This window comes from Lutra lutra, chromosome 1 (assembly GCF_902655055.1).
Source record: "Lutra lutra chromosome 1, mLutLut1.2, whole genome shotgun sequence".
NCBI classification, from domain to species: Eukaryota; Metazoa; Chordata; class Mammalia; order Carnivora; family Mustelidae; genus Lutra; species Lutra lutra.
Window position 1 is genome coordinate 130,762,184 of NC_062278.1, and position 24,760 is coordinate 130,786,943.

A 24,760-nucleotide genomic window follows, 5' to 3' on the forward strand; every position below is an offset into this window, starting at 1 on the left:
AGCCTTGGTGATAAAACAACAGAGATTTATTCTCACATTTGAGTTCTGGAGGCCAAATGTCTGATGTCAAGGTATAGACAGACCATGCTCCCTCCAGAGGCACTAAAGGGGAAACCTTCCTTGCCTCTTCGGCTTCAGGTGGCTGTTGGCATCTGTCTTGGCTGGATCACTCTGCTTCATGTTCGTATCATCTCTTCTGTATATGTCTGTCTCTTAAAACTCCTGCCTCTCTCTTACAGAGATACATATGCTTGCATTTAGGACCTGCCCATATAATTCAGGATAGACTTTTTTTTGAGGGTTGGGAAGGGTTGCATTTTTGTTTTTGATTTTGATTTTTCTCAAATAATATGAAAAGAGAAAGCAGAGTTTGATTTTAAGCTAGCATACTGCTGCTATATATATATATATATATATATATATATATATAGTATCATTAGGGACCAATTATATTCTTATTGATATGGCATTAGTTTTGGGGGGTTGCTAGATATTTATTTAGAAGTTCTGAATTATAGCTGGAATTCTTTAACAGCTTTTACATTAAGCAAAATTGTTTTCACAGGGGTGCAGATGAGTTTAACTTTGGTTTTAGTGCATAGCTTTAAAACATAGTATCAGTTAAACTTAGTACTATATGGTTTTCAAATCTACCCCTTTAATAGAAAAGCTTGTATTTGAACATTTTTGAAAGCAAAAAAGTAAAAGAAACTTTGTTGAATATTTTCTTTAAAAATTTTACTCTGCAGGCGCCTGGGTGGCTCAGTGGGTTAAAGCCTCTGCGTTCGGCTCGGATCATGATCCCGGGGTCCTGGGATCAAGCCCCACGTCGGGCTCTCTGCTCGGCGGGGAGCCTGCTTTCTCCTCTTTCTCTGCCTGCCTTTCTGCCTACTTATGATCTCTGTCTGTCAAATAAATAAATAAAATCTTAAAAAATAATAATAATAAAAAAATTTTAAAAAATAAAAATCTTACTCTGTTGTTGATTTGAAATATTAAGTCACCCATCTCTTTGAGATCTTTTTATTTTTCCAGTGGTTGATTTTGGAATTTATGATTTTGTTACTCATTGAAATATAGCATAATTGCCTTAGCAGAAATGAAGGGGCAGTGGTGGTGACTCAAAACTAGTCTAATGGGCAGGAAATGGATGTTTCTTAAATGACAGGCCATGTAACTTCAAGAGATTGGGGACTGTTTGATTATTCTCTTAGAAGAAGGAGTATTGATTGATAGCTATGAATTAATTGACAGGTAATAATTCAAGGGGTTGTACAAGATGGCCAGTAGTGCTGTTTGCTTGCACATGGAAGCCCCCAAAACACACTTTGCTTAATTTAATGTATTTATACATTATAGGGGCGCCCCTACTTTTTTAATTCTTATATTAAAACACAAACGTTAAAGATTGCTTTTTAATGTTTGTATTGAAAATATGTAGATATAATCATTCTCTGTTCCTGTTTTTCCTTTATAGATGGAGTTGGGGGTTCAAAAGCTACATTTAATATGGTACTTTGGGGCTGAGAAACTTTATACATAGTCATATACAGAATAAGTAATGTAACCCCACTCTCACCAGAGTCTCTGTACATGTAAAATACATATTTCAGGTATAAATGTAACACCTATTTCTGCCTTGGAGAGGGCATTCTCTTTGTCCTTTAAAAGATCCTTAATATTTTTGCATTTTTCTTATAGCTTAAAGTTCTATGTGATTTGTTTGGAAATACATTAATGTTTTCTATCTTAAAAATAATACATTGCATCTCTTGCTTGTGTTTTCACAGTTTTTACTGGAAGGATTCAATACTTCAGTATGTCAAGATTCTTATAATGTTAATGTCAGCTTTTAACTGTTAAACTTAGGAAATATGCACAACTAGATTTTGACTAGTTATAAATCTCTTTTATTATTTTCAAGATATGACATCATCTTAGGCATTCTTAAGAATTTCTGGATATTGTTTTTATTCTGTTTTCATCAGATATAGATACCACCATAGATTTTTTTTCTGTAACTTTCTTTTCCTTTATTTGAAAGTAGATTTCTTGATTTATATCTTCTTTCAATTATTTAGGTAATTATAGTAGCTAACATAATTCTGTTGTTAAGAGACTACATCCTACTAAGAGACTAAATGCAATCAGAAGTGCACAATTAAGTTTCTTTCTTGGTGCTTTTTTTGTCTTTACAGTATTACATTGTGTTTAAAAAACATTTTCTTGGGGAAAAACAAGTCAAGGAAATGACTTCCATGCTAATCTTATCATTATGGCTTATAGCAGTGAGGAGACTCTTTAAGGTATCTGAACAGTTTTTAGGGTGTAGAGTAAATTGAAATGGGTTCCTGTGCCTTTACAATATTTATTTTGTAAACTTTAAAGATGACCTAGAAGAAGGAGGGAAATCTGCAAAGTTATCCAGATACTGTATCTACAGCAGAGTGCTTCTTACTGCTCTTGTTTGCCCAGTGTAAGGGAAAGTCATTTCCACACCCTGAGCAGGTTTGAGCAGGAGAAACTCACATTCATAATATACCCATGAAGAATGGGCTTCTGAACTACTGTGGTATCAAAGAGGAAGGTACAGTTTTCAGAGAATGCTTACCATTTTTAGAAGTATGGAAAACTTTCTGTTTTATGTTTTTTTACTGCTGATTTTAGAATAATGCTTAGATTCCCAGTATTTATTCATTTCCATTATGGTTGCAGATTTTACACATCAACAACCTTAGACATATTAGTCAAACATGAAATTCACATTTTAAGAGGAATAGCATTTATAGGTTGACAGATTGTAGCTAACACTTGTTAGCATAACATATAAACTTGTTGAATCACTGTGTTGTATACCTGAAAGGAATGTAATTTTGTGTGGCAACTATACTTCAGTAAAAAATAACTAAATAAATAAAAATTAGCATTAAGTGGAATTGATATAAGACAGATATAAAGACATTAAGGAAAAGCTGGAGAGGTGAAAGGATCATTCATATTTTAGGAAATAAAGATTTAAAGTTTAATATTATTAACATTAAGAATGTATTTTTTAGTTGTATTTAATAATATATTAATAGTCCTGGTATTTTCTGGAAAAGAGGAATAATAAATGGATTTACTTTAGGAACAGTTGTGTTTTCAGAGGTGACCGGTTGTTGTCTTGTGATCAAGTATTGCCCTTGATGTATTTTCTGTATTAGGCTCTACCTAAGAATAGATATTTTCCTCAAGAGATCTTGTGAACATCCTTTTCCCTTTCCTTCCTTGTCCTTACCGTTCAGTTTAACATTTACCTTCACATAGCCTGTGTTCTGATGGAGCAGTGTCTAAGCATCTAGTACACTAGAGGAAAGTCTCATCAATAGCAGATATGTGTGATGGCCTGGTAGATATCCAGTATTCCTGCTCATGGATTCTAGGGCAGATTCATAGCAGAAGTGCATGCTCCCACTCGCTCGCTCGCTCACTGTCTCTCTCAAATAAAATCTTTTTTTTTTTTTTTAAAGATTTTATTTATTTATTTGACAGAGAGAGATCACAAGCAGGCAGAGAGGCAGGCAGAGAGACAGGAGGAAGCAGGCTCCCTGCTGAGCAGAGAGCCCGATGCGGGACTCGATCCCAGGACTCCGAGATCATGACCTGAGCCGAAGGCAGCGGCTTAACCCACTGAGCCACCCAGGCGCCCCTCAAATAAAATCTTTTAAAAAATTTCAATTTAATTAACATATGCTGTATTATTAGGTTCAGAGGTAGAGTTCAGTGATCATTAAGTACATACAATACCCAGGGCTCATTATATCACATGCCCTTCTTAATGCCCATCACCCACTTACCCTATCCCCTCACCTACCCACTTCCAGCAACTCTCAGTTTATTTCCTGTAGTTATGACTTGTCTTTCTCTCTCTTTTCATCTTATTTTATTCTTCCTTCCCTTCTCCTAGTTCATCTGTTTTGTTTCTTAAATTCACATAAGAGTGAAATCATATGATATTTTTCTTTCTCTGGCTGATTTATTTCGTTTAGCATAGTACTCTGTAGTTCCATCCATATTGTTGCAAATGGCAAGATTTCATTCCTTTTGATGGCTGAAAAATATCCCATTGTGTGTGTGTGTGTGTGTATACACACCACATCTTCTTTATCCATTCATCTGTAGGTGGACATCTGGGTTCTCTCCATATTTTGCTATTGTGGACATTGTTGCTATAAACATTGGGTGCATGTGCCCCTTCAAATCACTATGTTTGTATCCTTTGGATAAAAATACCTAGTAGTACAATTAATTGCTGGGTCATAGGGTAGCTCTATTTTTAACTTTTTGAGGAACCACCATACTGTTTTCCAGAGTGGCTGCACCAGCTTGCATTCCCACCAACAGTGTAAGAGGGTTCCCCTTTCTCTGCATCCTCACCAACATCTGTTGTTTCCTAAGTTGTTAATTTTCAAAATCAACTCTTTTTTTTTTTTTTTAAGATTTTATTTATTTGTTTGACAGCTATCACAAGTAGGCAGAGAGACAGGCGGGGGGGGGGGATGGTGGAGCAGGCTCCCTGCTGAGCAGAGAGACTGATGTGGGGCTTGATCCCAGGACCCTGGGATCATGACCTGAGCCGAAGGCAGAGGCGTTAACCCACTGAGCCACCTAGGTGCCCCAAAATCAACTCTTAATTACAGGGAATTGGTAAAGAAAGATCCACACTCCTTCCCCTGGTTTTCAGAGCCTTCTGTTTCCTGCCTTATCTTCCCTTTTTAGTTTTATATTTTCCATTGTACGTTTCCTAATATTCTGCATTTCATCCAATCTGGAATTCCTCTCGGGTCCAAAGGCATAAGGTACTTTAATGCCCTTTGATGTGGTCTTCTTTGGATCCCCAGAGAATTTTGTACTTACCTAATGGCACCTACCACTGCTGCCTTATATTTTTATGTATAAGTCATTCTTCCCAGAATGGGCAGTGGAAATTCTGCTTTACTTATTTTCCTTTAGCAAGTGTTCCATAGTTACAGAATTGAAATTGGTGTACATATGTGTACCTTTTGGGTCACTTATTTTAAGAACATTCATGGCCGGCTATGTTAATTTTATCTCCAGAGAGCTGTGTACTTGAATGTGTAAAAGAATCCTGAATGGCTCATACAGACTTCTTACCGTCTTTATTTTCATGCTGAATCTCACATTTCTCCTTGTCTCACTCTCACAGACTTTGCTTCAAAGATTTCATCTCTTTTGACTACAGTTGTTATTTATGAGTACATTTATTAATTGACCTTTGTGCACTGAGGCTCCGCTCTTAACTATCAGATACATTGCATAGATGTCTACTCTCCTTGCCTACTTGGGGCCCGTGTTTCTGAAAGCTTCAGTGCAGTCTTTGATCTGTACTTTTCTTTAGTTCTGCTATTGGAATAAATCTTAAGTCAGTGTGAAGATACAACACAGTTAAGATGACAGGTAGAATATCTGGTTTGGGGAAAACATGATTGATTTGATATGAGTCATGTTGAATTCAGGATGCTAATGGATGGGATGTGGGTCTGGAATTCTGAAAAACATAAAAGCAGGATATTAGAAATTGGACATGAGCTTCATTAAAGTGAAGATTGAATGAACAGGAGGGTTTGATCCCAGAGGTAGTGAATATATAGAGAGAAGAAAGCCAAGGGAAGAATATAGGGAATATGTAGTTTCAGTTAGCGAGAAAAGAAAGATGAACAAAGAATTAAAACAGAAATTGAATGCTGTGTCATAGAAGCCAAGGAAAGAAATAGCTTCAGGGAGACTTTGGTTTATAAATATACCTGCAGTTCGTTCCCCACGGATGCCATAATGAAGTACCATAAACTAGATGGCTTAAACAACCGTATGTGTTATCCCACAGTTCTGGAGTCTAGAAGTTTAAAATCAAGATGTACCAGGGCTTTGTTCCCTCTAAAACTCAAGGAAATCATTGAGGGCATTTGAATGAGTGGGTTTAGTAAATCATTAAAGATAGATATGATTGTTGGGGGCTCTGTGGGAGATGTTAAAGGGGGGGCAATATGTAGATTATACTTTGAAGGAGTACAGCTATGAAAGAGGGTGAAATGATCTTGATTTGACGGAATGGCAGGATTAAGAGAGGCTTTTTTTGGTTCATTTTAGGCCAGGGAGAAAGAGATTGGACATGTGGTTTTTCGGGAGAGGTCCAAGAGATGATTGGTGAATGGGCTCAGGAGGCCCCGGTTAGAGGTATACAGGTCTCGACATAGGAAGAGGAGTACCTTTCTTCTGGGATGGGAGTAAAGCAAGAAATAGAAGGAGAGAAAAGATGCAGGAAATTCTTGAAGAAGGATCTCTCATTGGGGTAACTTCACTAGAGTTCACAGAGTGAAGGGAAGGGACAGAAAGAGTAAGAAAGACTGAAATGTTTCCACATTTGGTGAAAACTATAAATCCACACAAATCTAAGAACTGAACAAACCCCAAATCCAAGAAGTGAGAAGAAACTAAACCATAGTGCATTATAATCAAGTTGCTCAAAACTAGTGATAAAGAGAAAATCTTAAAAGCAGCCAGAAAAAAAACCAAAAAACCAAATCATGTTACTACACAAAGGAACCAAAAGAAGGATGGCAAAGGAACCAAGGAAATTGGAAGCAGTGCAAGGGAGAAGACAGTTAAACATTTTAAAAGTACTTTTCAGAAAAAACCCTGTGAACATAGAATTCTGTATCCAGTGAAAATATCTTTCAAAAGTGAGGGGGAAATAAAGACTTTTTTAGAAATACCAAAGCTGAAATAATTGTCATCAGCAAACCCATATTACAAAAAATGTTAAAAAAGTCCTTTAGGAACCAACGATACCAGATGGAAATACAGATCTACACAAGGGAACAGAGAGCATGAGAAATGTTAACTATATGCATAAATATATGTCTTATTGTTTAAATCTCTTTAAAAGATAATTGAATACATTTCAGTGCCCCCCCATTAATAAAATAGAAAATACTTAAGGATTTAGATTTGGATGATAGTATCAACCAACTTAATCTAAATGACAACTACGGAACACTCCACCCAACAACAGCGGAATCCGTATTCTTTTAAGGGTACTTGGAATATTTACTAAGATCATATTCTGGGCCATAAAACTATTCAGTGAATATAAAAAGATTCAATTCATACAAATAGGGTTTTGTGAACACAGTGGAATTAAATTAGAAATCAAAAATAGGAATCTAGAAAATACCCAAATATTTAGAAACTAAATAATACACTTCCAAATAACCCATGTATCAAAGAAGAAATCAAAAGAGAAATTACCAAGTATTTAGACTTGAATGAAAAAAATACTATATTTCAAAGTTTGGGGGAATGCTGCTCAAAGGGGAATATGTATACTATTAAACATCCAATATTAGAAAAGTCTCAAATCAGTGACCTTAATTTTTACCTTAAGAAACTGGAAAAAGAGCAAATTAAACCACAAGTAGGTAGATGAAAAGAAATAATATAGATAGAAGTCAGTGAAATATGAAATAGAAAAACAGTAGAGAAAATCAGTGAAACCAGTGCTTGTGAGAGTACTATTTATGATAAATCTCTCACCAGACTAAGCAGGAGAAAAGAAATACATTGCAGATTAACAATGTAGTGAATGAGATAGTTGATAGCATTACAGATCTTCACAGGTATTTGATAGAAGATTATGAACAACTTTTTCCCAGTTAATTCACACACTTAGCTGAAATGGACAAATTCTTTAGAAAATAACTTTCAGAGCTCATTTAAGAAGTAGATGATCTGAATAGCCCTTTATCTATTAAAGAAATGGAATGTTTAGTTAAAAACCTGCCTGAAAGAGAAAACTCTTAGGGCACTGGCATTCCAAACATTTAAGGAAGAAATAATATAAATTCTGTACACTCTCTTTCAGAAAACTGAGGAGAGAATACTTTCTAATTGATTCTGTGAGGTCAGCACTACTTTGAAATAGCACCAGACAGAAGAAGAAAACTATATATCATTATTCCTTATGATCATAGATACAAAAATTCTAAACAAAAATTTAGCAAATAGAATCCAAAGTTAATTTTAAAAATCGTATTTTGGCCACATAGGCTTTATCCTGAGAATGCAAGTTTGTTTGACCTTTTGAAAATCAAGCAGTGCCATTTACCGCATTAATATACGAAAAAAGAAAAACTATATGATCATCTCAGGAGATGCAGAAGAAGTATTGGGAAAAAATCCTCAGTTCATTCCTAATAGAAATTCTCAGCAGTGTAGGAATAGAAGAGAGCTTTCTCAGTCTGATAAAGGGCATCTACCAAAACCAAAAACACCTATTGCTAACATTATACTTAATGCCGAAAGACTGAATTATTTTACCTAATAACAGGAACAAGACAAGGATGCCCACTCTCTATCACTTCTCTTCAGTGTTGTATTGCAGTTCTAGCCAGTATGCTAAGGCAAGAAAAGGGGAGGGGGGGAACCCAACAGAAAAGATTGGATAGGAAAAAGTATTTGTGGACAACAGGATCATCTATGAAGAAAATCCAGTATGATATACAAAATAGTTACTAAAACTAATAGGGTTTAAAAAGATTATAGGATACAAGATCAATGTTTAAAAATCAGTTTTATTTCTATATACAAATAATGAAAAGTCAGAAATTAAAAGTTTTTTTTTAGATCATTCTTATTGCATATATTTGATATGTAACACTAAATTTAAGGTTACAGCATGTTGGATACATTTAAATATTATAATGCTTGTTGTAGTGATACACACTATAATTATAGTACAGTATTTTTGTCTATATTATATTATGCATTAGATCACTGTGGTTTATTTACTACTCATTGCAAGTTTGTACCCTTAAACAACATCAGTTTTATCCTCACATTCCACATCCCCCAGGAACAACCATTTTACTCTCTATTTTTCATGAGTTTGACTTTTTTAGATTTCACATGCAAGTGATACCATATATTACTTGTCTTTCTCTGTCTGACATCTCACTTAGCATAATATATTCAGGGTTCATCCTTACTGTTGTAAATGGCAGGATATCCTTCCTCATGGCTGAATAATATTCTGTTGTGTATATACCACATCAGTAGATGGGCATTTAGGTTATTTCCATATCTTGGCTGTTGTGACTAATGCTGCAGTCAACATAGAGGTGCATTTATCTCTTCAAAATACTATTTTTATTTCTTTTGGGTATACCTAGTAGTGGAATTACCAGATCATATGTAGATCTATTTTTAATTTTTTGAGGACTCTCCATATTGTTTTCTTTCCCTAATTTTTTTAAAAACATAAAAGCATTCAAAACTATTTCTTAGGAATATATCTGACAAAAATATGAAATATCTACACAAAGAAAACTATAAAGCATTATTGAGAGAAATTAAAGACCTGTATAAATGGAGAGCTATACCATTATTTATTGATCAGAAATCTCAATATTAAGATGTTAGTTTTCTCCAAGTTGATCAATAGTTTTTAACATAGTCCCAAAGAATATTTTTGCAGGCTTTTAATTTTGGGGGTAGAAATTGATTGACAGATTGATTCTAAAATTGATATGGAAATACAGAGGATCTGTAATAGCCAGAACAGCTTTGAGGAAAAAAGTTGGAGGTCTGATTTAAAATTCCACTAATCAAGACAGTGTAATGTTGGTATGAAGGTAGACCAGTTAAACAGAATACCTAAAAGTTGACCCACATATGTATGGACAGTTAATTTGCAAAAAAGTGCAAAGGCAGTTTGGTGGAGAAAGGATTATCTTTTAAACAGTCCTGGAGCACTTCAATATCCAGCTACCAAAAAATGACCTTTGATCCAAACCTTGCTCCATATATCCAAAAATTAACTCAAAATAGATCAGAGATTTGAATGTAAAATCTAAAACTATAGCACTTTTAGAAGATAACAAAGAAGAAAATCCTTTGGAAGTTTGCGTTAAGCAAAGATTTCTTGGGCCATCAAGTCAAGATCCCTGGAAGAACAAATCAGGCTATCAAAATTTAAAACTTGTGCTCTTTGAAATATAGTATTCAGAGAATGAAAAGACAAGTCACATTCAGAGAAAATATCTGCAAATCATATACATCTGATAAAGGAAATACATGCAAAATATATAAGGAATTTTTAAAACTCCGTAACAAAAACGGACAACATATTTGAAGAGATGCTTCAGCAGTGAGGATATACAGATGGCAAATAAGCACATGAAAATATCAAGTTCATTGGTCATTAGGAGAATGCAAAGTAAAACCACAGTGAGAAAACATTACATGCCCATTTGTATGGCTAAAATTAAAGACTGACATTCCCAAGGATATGGAGGAACTGTAGCTTTCTTACGCTGCTTCTGGGAGTCTAATATATACGGTATGTTCACTTTGGAAAACAGTTTGATAGTTTCTTAAAAAGTTAAACATATCTGGAGCACCTGGGTGGCTCAGACAGTCAAGCATCCAACTCTTGATTTCTGCTAGGGTCATGATCTCAGGGTTGTGAGGCCCAGCATGGAGCCTACTTAAGATTCTCTCTCTCCCTTCTCCTCAGCCCTTCCTCCCCCCAGAAGTTATATCTGCCATATCCAGTTATTTTGCTCCTAGATAAATGAAAGCATAAACCCTTACCAATACTTGTACACAGGTGTTTTTAACAGCTTTCAGTAACTAAACCTGGAGATAATCAAATGTCCATCAACAGGTAAATGGATAAAGAGCTGCTGTATTCATATAATGGACTACTATTCAGCAATGAAAGGGACGAACTCTCAATGCATGCTGTGTCATAGATGAATGACAAAATCATTATTCTCAGTGAAAGAAGCTAGGCAAAGAAGTGTACTGTTTGAGTGATTCCAGTTATATATAATTCTAGAAAATGCCAACTAGTAACAGAAAGCAGATTAATGGTTACTTGGGAATGGTAGAGGTGGCAGTGGGGAGGAGCTGGAGGAAATTATTCTAGAATAGGAAGAATCTTTTGGAGGTGATGGATATGTTTATTATCTTGATTGTGGCAGTGGTTGCAGGAGAGTATACATATATCAGGTCTTATCAAATTGAGTACTTCATGGCATTTTATTGAATATCAGCCATACTAAAATAGAAATAAAAACTATCTTTGTTTTCTGACCAGTACTACTAACATATCTAAGATTAATTTCTAAATTTGCTAGCTCTTAAGACTAAATAAAGACTCTTGTTTAAATATTGAGTTCCAGGCTTCAGAATTACTAGGATAGGACTGAGGAATCTGTACTTGTAACAGACACTCTAGATGATTCTTCTCATTTTTCAAGCTTGGAAAACACTTGACCCAGATTAAATTAATTGCACTTTGGTCATCTGAATCCCATTTCATATGTGAGTAGGGGGTATTAGCTTTCTAGTATTAACAGAAAGGCCAATCATAAAACATCTGATTGTGCTGCTTTCATTGTGGTCAGATGAGACCTTTTAGAAATAGACAAAATTCTTTTCTCAGCAGTGTGTAGTACACTGAAGTCAGCCTTGCCTGATAAATTCCTGAAGAAACAGAATGGAAATCTCTTACAGCCCCAGCATTAGTTAATATTACATTAAAGAGTAGAAAAGAATCTTATTTATATACTTTGACAGCTGACATCAGTGTTTGTTGTTAGTGAAAAAAGTTTCATATCCTATATATTTAGAACCTATAAAATAACACAAATTGGGAGAAAAAGAGTAAGATTAATAAAAGAACATTGTTATTCTCTAAATGTTCTTTAAACGGATGTAACAGCAGCCTTTCATAAAACTCTGGAAAAAACAGCTTAACCTTATTGCCCCCTTTTCAACAACGTCAAACAAAAGGAAATTATAGAATAAGTCTGTCGAAATTTTAAATGGCTTAGTTATCAGAAGACTTTAGAGGGCAATTTTTCCACAAATCATCCTCATACTATTTGGTCTTGATTTTTTTTTAAAGAGTTGGTGAGCCAACATGTAATTAATCACTTTTGTTGACTTTTAAGGAAATGAAACAGCAGTGTACCCTTTGGCTTTATTGTTCTTCGTTTTGGTGTTTTTTAGTGTTGCAATATGTACTATGAGAACCTTAGGTGGATGCTTTGTATTAATAATGTAGACAAAACAATGTGAAAGAAGTAGTTTTTTAAAGTCAGCTTATACAGATTATACTGTTTTCATACCTGGGTACCTTCCATACCTCAGATATCAGCAGCATTACTGTGAAGGCCCCTTACAGTCGGAAGTTGTTAGAGTGTACCTCCCTCGTCATTGGATGGGTTAGTCCCTGTGTACAAAATGGGAGTATCACTTATTACTCATTCCCATTGTTTCTTCCTCCAAAATCTAGTTTGGATTGATTATTCCTTTTCTACAGCTGCTGCCACAATTGGTGAATAAGAACAGATCCATCTCATTTCATGATGAAGGGATGGGAACACCCAACCAGTTTTACTTCTTTGGGCTCTGTTCCATCAGAGTAGTCAACTACCTTACATATGGAAATGAGAAATGATTTTTAAAATCATTTTAATTACTAATTGCTAAAAATTACTAAAATGCTAAATAAGCATTACTAATCATCGTCATTATTTTTAAAAGTTTACCTAGAGTACACTTTTAAGATAGACAGATTTAAGATAGACAGATACCTGGATGTATGTAGGCACCTTCCTTTAACTTTTATTAATTTGAAATCATTTTTCCATTTTTAAACCATTAGTTTTTTGTTTTTGTTTTTAATTTATTTGACAGAGAGAGCACAAGCAGGTGTTGCTGCAGAGGGAAAGGGAGAAGCAGACACCCCGCTGAGCAGGGAGCCCAACACGGGGCTCCATCCCAGGACCCTGGGATCATGATCTAAGCTAAAGGCATACACTTAACCGACTGAGGCACCCAGGCACCCCTTAAGCTAGTAATTTTAAGGAAAGTTCTAGTAGGTTCTGTCTCTATGGAGATTTTTTTTTTTTAAGATTGATTTATTTCAGAGAAAAAGAGAGCATAAGCAGGAGGGGCATAGGGAGAGAGAACCTTAAGCAGATTCCATGCGGAATGCAGAGGCCACTGTGGGGTTCCCATGACCCCGACAGCACCGCCTGAGCCAAAATGAAGAGTCAGACGCTTAACCAACTTGGGCACCCCTCTATAGAGATTTTAAAACTACATATGCATTTGCGTCTGTTCCTCCCTTCCTCTCCCCCTACCCCCTTCAAGAACACAGACTTCTGGGATGGGCATTGCTCCACCCTAATGATCTGTCAGTGAAAATGATACTAAGTTCCAAAGACTTAACTTTATGGTTATGGTATTTAAGGGAATGCTGGCTTAAAAATGAATTGGGAAATACTCACCTTCCTCTGTTTTTTGAAAGGGTTTGTATAGGATTGTGTTGTAGGTTGAATTGTGCTCCGCTGTAGAACAGTTTGAATTCACCTTAGAATGTGACATTATTTGGAAATAAGGTCATTGCAGATAATAAAATTAAGATGATGTCCTACCCAATTAGGGTGGACCTTAATCCAGCATGACTAGTATCCTTGTAAGAAGAGATACAAACATGTGAGGGGACAATGTCCATGAAGGGCAGAGTGTGAAGGGCTGTGTCTGTAAGCCAAGGAGCACCAAGGACTTGTGGCCACCACCAGATGCTGGGCATGAGCAGGGAAAGATTCTTCCCCATGAGTTTTAGAGGGAACAAAGCCCTGGTACATCTTGATTTTAAACTTCTAGACTCCAGAACTGTGGGATAACACATACGGTTGTTTAAGCCATCTAGTTTATGGTACTTCATTATGGCATCCGTGGGGAACGAACATAAATTCGTCTTGTTTTCTTCTTTCAACTTTGATGGGATTCACCCAGTGAAACGAGATGCAGTTTTCTTCGTGAAAGGATTTTTAACTACGGTTCAATTTCTTTCTTCTTTCTTTTTTTTTCCCCTAAGATTTTATTTATTAATTTGAGAGAGAGAGAACCATGGAGGGGCAGAGGAAAAGGGAGAAAGGAAAAGCAGGCTCCCATGCTGAGCAGGGCTCCATCCCGGGACCCCGAAATCATGACCTGAACCAAAGGCAGATGCTCAGTCCTCTGAGCCACCCAGGCAACCCAAATTCAATTTCTTTAATAGTTATAAGCTACATGAGTTTTCTATTTATTCTTACGTCTATTGGTAATTTGTGTCTTTTGAGGAATTTGTTCATTTCATCTAAGTTACTGAACTTAACTGTTGTTGAGTTTGTATTTTTTTTAATTAATTTTATTTTTTTATAAACATATATTTTTATCCCCAGGGGTACAGGTCTGTGAATCACCAGGTTTACACACTTCACAGCACTCACCATAGCACATACCCTCCCCAGTGTCCATAATCCCACCCCCCTCCCAACCCCCCACCCCCCATCAACCCTCAGTTTGTTTTGTGAGATTAAGAGTCACTTATGGTTTGTCTCCCTCCCAATTCCATCTTGTTTTATTTACTCTTCTCCTACCCCCTTAACCCCCCATGTTGCATCTCCTCTCCCTCATATCAGGGAGATCATATGATAGTTGTCTTTCTCCGATTGACTGATTTCGCTAAGCATGATACTCTCTAGTTCCATCCACGTTGTCGCAAATGGCAAGATTTCATTTCTTTTGATGGCTGCATAGTATTCCATTGTGTATATATACCACATCTTCTTTATCCATTCGTCTGTTGATGGACATCTAGGTTCTTTCCATAGTTTGGCTATTGTCGACATTGCTGCTATAAACATTCGGGTGCACGTGCCCCTTCAGATCACTACGTTTGTATCTTTAGGGTAAATACCCAGCAGTGCAATTGCTGGGTCATAGGGTAGTTCTATTTTCAACATTTTGAGGAACCTCCATGCTGTTTTCCAGAGTGGTTGCACCAGCTTGCATTCCCACCAACAGTGTAGGAGGGTTCCCCTTTCTCCGCATCCTCGCCAGCATCTGTCATTTCCTGACTTGTTAATTTTAGCCATTCTGACTGGTGTGAGGTGATATCTCATGGTGGTTTTGATTTGTATTTCCCTGATGCCGAGTGATGTGGAGCACTTTTTCATGTGTCTGTTGGCCATCTGGATGTCTTCTTTGCAGAAATGTCTGTTCATGTCCTCTGCCCATTTCTTGATTGGATTATTTGTTCTTTGGGTGTTGAGTTTGCTAAGTTCTTTATAGATTTTGGACACTAGCCCTTTATCTGATATGTCGTTTGCAAATATCTTCTCCCATTCTGTCAGTTGTCTTTTGGTTTTGTTCACTGTTTCCTTTGCTGTGCAAAAGCTTTTGATCTTGATAAAATCCCAATAGTTCATTTTTGCCCTTGCTTCCCTTGCTTTTGGCGATGTTCCTAGGAAGATGTTGCTGCGGCTGAGGTCGAAGAGGTTGTTGCCTGTGTTCTCCTCAAGGATTTTGATGGATTCCTTTCTCACATTGAGATCCTTCATCCATTTTGAGTCTATTTTCGTGTGTGGTGTAAGGAAATGATCCAATTTCATTTTTCTGCATGTGGCTGTACAGTTTTCCCAACACCATTTATTGAAGAGGCTGTCTTTTTTCCATTGGACATTCTTTCCTGCTTTGTCGAAGATGAGTTGACCATAGAGTTGAGGGGCTATTTCTGGGCTCTCTATTCTGTTCCACTGATCTATGTGTCTGTTTTTGTGCCAGTACCATGCTGTCTTGATGATGACAGCTTTGTAATAGAGCTTGAAGTCCGGAATTGTGATGCCACCAACTTTGGCTTTCTTTTTCAATATTCCTTTGGCTATTCGAGGTCTTTTCTGGTTCCATATAAATTTTAGGATGATTTGTTCCATTTCTTTGAAAAAAATGGATGGTACTTTGATAGGAATTGCATTAAATGTGTAGATTGCTTTAGGTAGCATAGACATTTTCACTATATTTATTCTTCTAATCCAGGAGCATGGAACATTTTTCCATTTCTTTGTGTCTTCCTCAATTTCTTTCATGAGTACTTTATAGTTTTCTGTGTATAGATTCTTAGTCTCTTTGGTTAGGTTTATTCCTAGGTATCTTATAGTTTTGGGTGCAATTGTAAATGGGATGGACTCCTTAATTTCTCTTTCTTCTGTCTTGTTGTTGGTGTAGAGAAATGCAACTGATTTCTGTGCATTGATTTTATATCCTGACACTTTACTGAATTCCTGTACAAGTTCTAGCAGTTTTGGAGTGGAGTCTTTTGGGTTTTCCACATATAGTATCATATCATTTGCAAAGAGTGATAGTTTGACTTCTTCTTTGCCGATTTGGATGCCTTTAATTTCCTTTTGTTGTCTGATTGCTGAGGCTAGGACTTCTAGTACTATGTTGAATAGCAGTGGTGATAACGGACATCCTTGCCGTGTTCCTGACCTTAGCGGAAAAGCTTTCAGTTTTTCTCCATTGAGAATGATATTTGCGGTGGGTTTTTCATAGATGGCTTTGATAATATTGAGGTATGTGCCGTCTATCCCTACACTTTGAAGAGTTTTGATCAGGAAGGGATGCTGTACTTTGTCAAATGCTTTTTCAGCATCTATGGAGAGTATCATATCGTTCTTGTTCTTTCTTTTATTAATGTGTTGTATCACATTGATTGATTTGCGGATGTTGAACCAGCCTTGCAGCCCTGGAATAAATCCCACTTGGTCGTGGTGAATAATCCTTTTAATGTACTGTTGAATCCTATTGGCTAGTATTTTGGCGAGAATTTTTGCATCTGTGTTCATCAAGGATATTGGTCTGTAGTTCTCTTTTTTGATGGGATCCTTGTCTGGTTTTGGGATCAAGGTGATGCTGGCCTCATAAAATGAGTTTGGAAGTTTTCCTTCCATTTCTATTTTTTGGAACAGTTTCAGGAGAATAGGAATTAGTTCTTCTTTAAATGTTTGGTAGAATTCCCCTGGGAAGCCATCTGGCCCTGGGCTTTTGTTTGTTTGGAGATTTTTGATGACTGTTTCAATCTCCTTACTGCTTATGGGTCTGTTGAGGCTTTCTATTTCTTCCTGGTTCAGTTGTGGTAGTTTATATGTCTCTAGGAATGCATCCATTTCTTCCAGATTGTCAAATTTGTTGGCGTAGAGTTGCTCATAGTATGTTCTTATAATTGTCTGTATTTCTTTGGTGTTCGTTGTGATCTCTCCTCTTTCATTCATGATTTTATTTATTTGGGTCCTCTCTCTTTTCTTTTTGATAAGTCTGGCCAGGGGTTTATCAATCTTATTAATTCTTTCAAAGAACCAGCTCCTCGTTTCGTTGATTTGTTCTATTGTTTTTTTGGTTTCCATTTCATTGATTTCTGCTCTGATCTTTATGATTTCTCCTGCTGGGTTTAGGGTTTCTCTCCTGTTCTTTCTCCAGCTCCTTTAGGTGTAGGGTTAGGTTGTGTACCTGAGACCTTTCTTGTTTCTTGAGAAAGGCTTGTACCGCTATATATTTTCCTCTCAGGACTGCCTTTGTTGTGTCCCACAGATTTTGAACCGTTGTGTTTTCATTATCATTTGTTTCCATGAATTTTTTCAATTCTTCTTTAATTTCCTGGTTGACCCATTCATTCTTTAGAAGGATGCTGTTTAGTCTCCATGTATTTGGGTTCTTTCCAAATTTCCTCTTGTGATTGAGTTCTAGCTTCAGAGCATTGTGGTCTGAAAATATGCAGGGAATGATTCCAATCTTTTGATAACGGTTGAGACCTGATTTAGGACCAAGAATGTGATCTATTCTGGAGAATGTTCCATGTGCACTAGAGAAGAATGTGTATTCTGTTGCTTTGGGATGAAAAGTTCTGAATATATCTGTGATGTCCATCTGGTCCAGTGTGTCATTTAAGGCCTTGATTTCCTTGTTGATCTTTTGCTTGGATGATCTGTCCATTTCAGTGAGGGGAGTGTTAAAGTCCCCTACTATTATTGTATTATTGTTGATATGTTTCTTTGATTTTGTTATTAATTGGTTTATATAGTTGGCTGCTCCCACGTTAGGGGCATAGATATTTAAAATTGTTAGATCTTCTTGTTGGATAGTTCCTTTGAGTATGATATAGTGTCCTTCCTCATCTCTTATTGTAGTCTTTGGCTTAAAATCTAATTGATCTGATATAAGGATTGCCACTCCTGCTTTCTTCTGATGTCCATTAGCATGGTAAATTCTTTTCCACCCCCTCACTTTAAACCTGGAGGTGTCTTCGGGTTTAAGATGAGTTTCTTGTAGGCAACATATAGATGGGTTTTGTTTTTTGATCCATTCTGATACCCTGTGTCTTTTGATTGGGGCATTTAGCCCATTAACATTCAGGGTAAGTATTGAGAGATATGAATTTAGTGCCATTGTATTGCCTGTAAGGTGACTGTGATTGTATATTGTCTCTGTTTCTTTCTGATCTACTACTTTTAGGGTCTCTCTTTGCTTAGAGGACCCCTTTCAATATTTCCTGTAGAGCTGGTTTGGTATTTGCCAATTCTTTCAGTTTTTGTTTGTCTTGGAAGCTTTTAATCTCTCCTTCTATTTTCAATGATAGCCTAGCTGGATATAGTATTCTTGGCTGCATGTTTTTCTCGTTTAGTACTCTGAATATATCATGCCAGCTCTTTCTGGCCTGCCAGGTCTCTGTGGATAAGTCTGCTGCCAATCTAATATTTTTACCATTGTACGTTACAGACTTCTTTTCCCGGGCTGCTTTCAGGATCTTTTCTTTGTCACTAAGACTTGTAAATTTTACTATTAGGTGACGGGGTGTGGACCTAGTCTTATTGATTTTGAGGGGGGTTCTCTGAACCTCCTGGATTTTGATGCTTGTTCCCTTTGCCATATTGGGGAAATTCTCTCCAATATACCTTCTGCTCCCCTCTCTGTTTCCTCTTCTTCTGGAATCCCAATTATTCTAATGTTGTTTCGTCTTATGGTGTCACTTATCTCTCGAATTCTCCCCTCGTGGTCCAGTAGCTGTTTGTCCCTCTTTTGCTCAGTTTCTTTATTCTCTGTCATTTGGTCTTCTATATCGCTAATTCTTTCTTCTGCCTCATTTATACTAGCCATCAGAGCCTCCATTTTTGTTTGCACTTCATTAATAGCTTTTTTTATTTCAACTTGGTTAGATTTTAGTTCTTTTATTTCCCCAGAAAGGGCTTTTATATCTCCCGAGAGGGTTTCTCTAATATCTTCCATGCCTTTTTCAAGCCCGGCTAGAACCTTGAGAATCGTCATTCTGAACTCTGGATCTGACATATTACCAATGTCTGTATTGATTAGGTCCCTAGCCTTTGGTACTGCCTCTTGTTCTTTTTTTTGTGGTGAATTTTTCCACCTTGTCATTTTGTCCAGATAAGAGTATATGAAGGAGCAAGTAAAATACTAAAAGGGTGGCAACAACCCCAGGAAAAATATGCTTTAGCCAAATCAGAAGAGATCCCAAACCGTGAGGGGGGAGAAAGGGGATAAAAAGAGGTTCAGAAAGAAAGAAAAAATAATTAAAAAAAGAAATCCAATAAAGAAAAGTATAAAAAGGAAAAAAAATATATATATATTAGATAAACTAGTTAAAAATGTTAAAAAAGAAAAGGGTAAAAGTTAAAAAAATTTAGCAGAAGAAGAAAAAAAACATTGAGAAAGAAAAGAAAAAAAAATTAATTTAACTGCAAGGCTAAAGAATCATGGGGAGAAAGCCATGAGTTCCGTGCTTTGCTTTCTCCTCCTCTGGAATTCCCCCACTCTCCTTGGTATTGAAACTACACTCCTTGGTAGGTGAACTTGGTCCTGGCTGGGTTTCTCGTTGATCTTCTGGGGGAGGGGCCTGTTGTAGTGATTCTCAAGCGTCTTTGTCCAGGCGGAGTTGCACCGCCCTTACCCGGGGCGGGGCTGAGTAATACGCTCGGGTTTCCTTTCCGGAGCTTTTGTTCCCTGAGCGCTTTCCGTAGAGTTCCAGAGGGCGGGAATGAAGATGGCGGCCTCCCGGTCTCCGGCCCGGAGGAGCCCCCAGAGAACAGCGCCCAATGACTCCCGCCACCCTGGCCTCCGGCCGCGCTCCGAGCTGACCGAGCCTGCGACCGGTTCAAGGTAACCCCGAGCTGAGAGTCACTCCTTGGCTCTGTCTCTGTAGCCGGCTTTCCCGTTCTAATACCTGTGAGCTCTGGGACACTCAGACACCCCCGATCCTTCTGTGACCCTGCGGGACCTGAGGCCACGCTGACCCCGCGTGGGCTTCACCCCGGTTAAGCCTCTGGAGCGATGTCCCTCAGCGGAACAGACTTTTAAAAGTCCCGATTTTGTGCTCTGTTGCTCCGCCGCTCGCCGCGAGCCAGCCCCTACCCCCGCCGTCTATCTTCCCGTCGCTTTGGATTCACTTCTCTGCCAGTCCTACCTTGCAGAAAATGGTTGATTTTCTGTTTCTAGAGTTGCTGTTCTTCTTCTCTTTGATCTCCCGTTGGATTTGTAGGTGTTTGTAATCTTTAGATAAGCTATCTAGCTGATCTCCCGCTACCTGAAGTAGTCTCAGCCTGCTACTTCTCCGCCATCTTGACTCCTTCCCCCCGAGTTTGTATTTTTTGATGTATTGATGGTCCTTCTTTCATTTCTGATTATCAGTAATTTGTGTTCTTTATTTTCTTTGTTTAGTCTAGCTTAGTGGTTCTTAACTTGGGACAATTTTGTTGTTCTCACCAGGGGCCGGTTTCGTCGTTCCCACCAGGGGACGTTTGGAGGTATTTTCAGTTATCACACTTGGGGCATCTAGTGAGTAGAGATCAGGGATATTGCTAAACATCCCACAAGGTACAGGATAGCCTCTCACAACAAAGAATTGTGCAGCCTACAGTATACATAGTGCTGAGGTTGAGAAACCTGTCCCAGAGTTTATGATGTACCCCTCTACTTTCAAATAATATTATACCATTTGTCTTTAACATAAGCACTTATTTCCATTTGTCATCTTCTTCTACCCTTTATGCTACTATGGGCATACATTTTGCTACTATACACATTATAAACCGCACAATACATTGTTACTGTTTTTGCTTTAAACAATCCATTAAACTTGAAAATAAGAAAAAAAATCTAATTGTTACTCATGTTTTTAATACTATGCATTTTCTTTGTAGATCCAGATTTCCATCTCAGCTTCTGTTTGTCTAAAAAGTGTGTATTTTTGCCTTCATTTTTGAAGTATATTTTGGTTTGGTATAGAATTCTCCACTGATTATTTTTAAATACTCTAAAAGGTATCTCTCCACTGGGTTTTTGTTTTGTTTTCATGGATTATAATAAGAAATAAAATTATTGTTCCCTAATACAAGGTTTTTAAAAAACCTATATATTTTAGGAAGTATTTCTGGATTTTGTTACTATTGAAAAATAATTACTTAAAATTTAATGCACTATGCTCAGATCTTGCAAATAGACTTGTTTTTAACTTGTGTTTTTTCCTTTTCTCTATTTCTTTCCCCTTCACTCATTAAAAAATTTTGGTTTTTGGACCAATTACTTCTCTGAACCTCAGTTTTCTTACCTGTAAAATTGGGTTACCAGTTCTTCTCACAGGTTTGTTGTGAAAATTAGATGGAGATAAAGGATTCAAAATGTCTAGAACAGAAGGGACTCATAAAAATGTTATCTTCCTCCTCATCCAGTTTAGCTGTTCTCATCTCCGGGTTCATGGGTGGCAGTAGATAGCAGGAATCCCTGCTCTGAATCCTTTCTGGCTGCATGGCAGTAACTCTGTGTAGAAATGTTACCTGCCCTCTGCGTAATCCCTATGAGCCAGTGTAACCATAGCTGAGCCAAAATGGGGAGCTCTGGTTGAACCATGAATGAACACTCTTGTCACGCTTTTGATTTCTGTTTCTACCAGTAGTTCACATGCTGATTTTAAATAAATCTGATCTTTTACTCAAGCAAGTTTAGAAAATCTTTTTTCAGGATACCTTCATCTGTTAATTTCAATCATTTAAGTATAGTAAAAATCCATGACATCTTATATTTTTACATAGTTTACATAGTTAACTTATTCAGAATTCTCTTCCCTCCAGTTAGGCTAAAGTTAAATTTATTTTCCACTTCTCAATTATATAGATTAACTATACTTATTCAATGTAACATTTTTCATATTAAGAAAATTTTAGACATAATTAGCAGTTTGGGGTGGTTGGTCTTGTAATCAGCGGTAAAAACCATTCTTTCGAAGGGATCTAATTACCTTAGAATATATAATATATTATAATATATAATAATGATATTCCTATTAAAGGGTGCAGTCATTAAAATGCTTTTTTCTCCCAGCAGGAGAAACTAGCTATGGTAGACTTCTTTTTGTAGATAATATTTTGCTTTCCTTACGAGTCAGGTGCTATTTTTGGTCCATACCTGGTCACAGGCAACAGCACTCTTGACAAGTGTTTTACCTTTCCTTCATTGTGTTTCTTCTTCTTTCCTCAGTGGGCCTTCGGAGTGACATTGTGGGAGCTCATGACTCTGGGCCAGACGCCCTATGTGGACATTGATCCCTTTGAGATGGCCGCATACCTGAAAGATGGTTATCGAATAGCCCAGCCAATCAACTGTCCTGATGAGCTGTGAGTTTCTCTGAGCTTGAAGACGTGGGTTTCATTCCATTTATGATACTGGGATAAAAGAAGAAGAGCAGGTGTCCATATTCATACAGAGACTTCCCTCTGGAGAGTAATGACTCTTTGGACTTGAATTAGACTCATAGAAAACCAGAGTTAGCCAGATTCATTCACTCTTTAATGCATTGGACATTAGAACATTTTATAGTTCTTTTACTTGTAGTGCTTAGTCTAATCTGAGAGACCAATAATGTACATGGTAAGGAAATACTGTGTCAGTTATTCTGTGTAGAGTGAGTATCCGAGTTTTATTTATACAGCCTTAGTTACAGAAAGCCTCTCTCGTTGTCATCTTGCCTTGCCATTTGGTGTCAACTGATACATAAGGAAAATGTTACAGGCTGCGATAGTTCCTGTTTCCTGCCTTCATCATGTAGGTAATGTTCCCATATAAAGGGAGTAGGGTAGGCAGGAGGCTATTCAGAGGTGACTGAGTGCACAGATGACTGTGGTCTTGCTTCCTGAATCCCCTGAAAGTTTCTATACCATGGTGAGGTGGCAGCTTTTGCACTGATTTTACTGTAGATCCAGGGTGCTTAGAGCTTAATCTTCCTCTTCTTCCAAGTTCTTTCTCTCAGAAAATACAGGTTATTATTTTGTCTGTGTTTTAGGGATTTACATGAACTCTCTATATTTGCTGATGTATTTTGCTATGATGTTATGAAGAGTTGAAATCCACACATAAAATCCAGATAACTCGTTTGAGTTTCTTGTCATTTTAGAACTGCTAACATAGAGTAATATTCATTGATTTTTAGTATGTCATTCTCCCCATGCCCACCTTTAGACAGAAAACAACTGGCATCGAATTGACCAAAAGATTAGGAGTTCTGTTGCATCATTAGCCCGATTTTCCATTTTTGTCATTGCAGATTCGCTGTGATGGCTTGTTGCTGGGCCTTAGATCCAGAGGAGAGGCCCAAGTTCCAGCAGCTGGTACAGTGTCTCACGGAGTTCCACGCAGCCCTGGGGGCCTATGTCTGACTCTCCTCTCACAGTCCCAGGGCATCAGGAGCATGGTGCCTTTTGGGACTCCCTTGGAACCAGTCATGGATGCTTTGTACGTCATGCACCACCAGCAGAAGCACATATGCCTTCCGGAACACTGTGCCTTAGGAATACTTTAGGATCGGAACTTTTAAAGACAGACTTAATAATGTGGAATATTTTCTAGATATCATTTTTATTAGGTTGAACTGAAAGGGTTTTTTATAAATTTTTTGGCCCCCAATTTTTTAAAACATAGTTACTTTGGACTAGGGGTACATTCTTACAAAATAAATAAACAGTTTTTAAAATTGTTTAAACACAGATACTTGGAATAGCTATCTTAGTGCCAACTGCTTTTTTACTTTTTTACTTCATCAAGGTAATGTAGGTGATTCACCTTTAAAGTTTGGTTTTTCTTTTTCAGTTTATCACTAGTCCTGGGAATGGTTTGTCTTCAAGATATATTACTTTTTCTTAGGAAAAGGAAAACAACACAAAAAGATGTCTGGTTTGCCTTGTATAGGAAAAGGCAATATTGGAGGAAGAAAACTTAAAAGCTAGGGTAAAAAAAAATTAAAAAAAACCTTAGAAATTGTCCTTTTGTGGGAAACTGTTACTTTTTTATTTTTTTAATGAAAATTATTTCTGCTTTCTTATTTTGGGGAAAGTAGAAGATGAATTCATTGAAACACTTAAATTTGACAGGAATTAGCATTTCCATCAGCCAGAAGTAGGCTGGGGGCAGGTCAGTCAGTAGTAAACGATGGTGATTTTATTTATTTTTTACTCTCTAGAAAAGGAGATGATACTATTCCAGAAAGTGAAATCGTGTTTCTAAGGTTAAGAATCCCTTTTATTGCACGTAGAATAGTGCTGTGCACAGAGGGGGTGTTACAGTTGTTCTGGATAGTGTAAAAAACAAAAAAGTAAACTGGTGAATTTTGTGCTTCAAGGCTGGTTTAAGTATAAAGTTGTTTCTTAAAACACTTGAAAAATTAAAAGATTTGTTTTATATTATAATAGTATTGAAAATATTGTTCCTAATGAATGATTGGTTGTGTTTGGTAAGTCTTTGAACATGTACCAGCTAGATAGACACCCACGTAATCAGGCTCCTAAGCCCTAACAGCTGACTCTAC

General features: G+C 37.1%; 1 protein-coding gene across 2 annotated transcripts in view; it reads left to right on the plus strand.

Annotated features, from left to right (window-relative positions):
* The window catches only part of RYK (receptor like tyrosine kinase), a 96,540-nt gene extending 71,871 nt beyond the window's left edge, over positions 1-24,669 (plus strand). For both annotated transcript variants that reach the window (XM_047736633.1, XM_047736642.1), the window contains exons 14-15: positions 22,441-22,577; positions 23,504-24,669. In XM_047736633.1, coding sequence (XP_047592589.1) covers positions 22,441-22,577; positions 23,504-23,615 — 249 coding nt within the window. In that variant the 3' untranslated portion in view covers positions 23,616-24,669. The remainder of the gene's footprint in view (positions 1-22,440; positions 22,578-23,503) is intronic.
* The last annotated feature ends 91 nt before the right edge of the window (positions 24,670-24,760 follow it).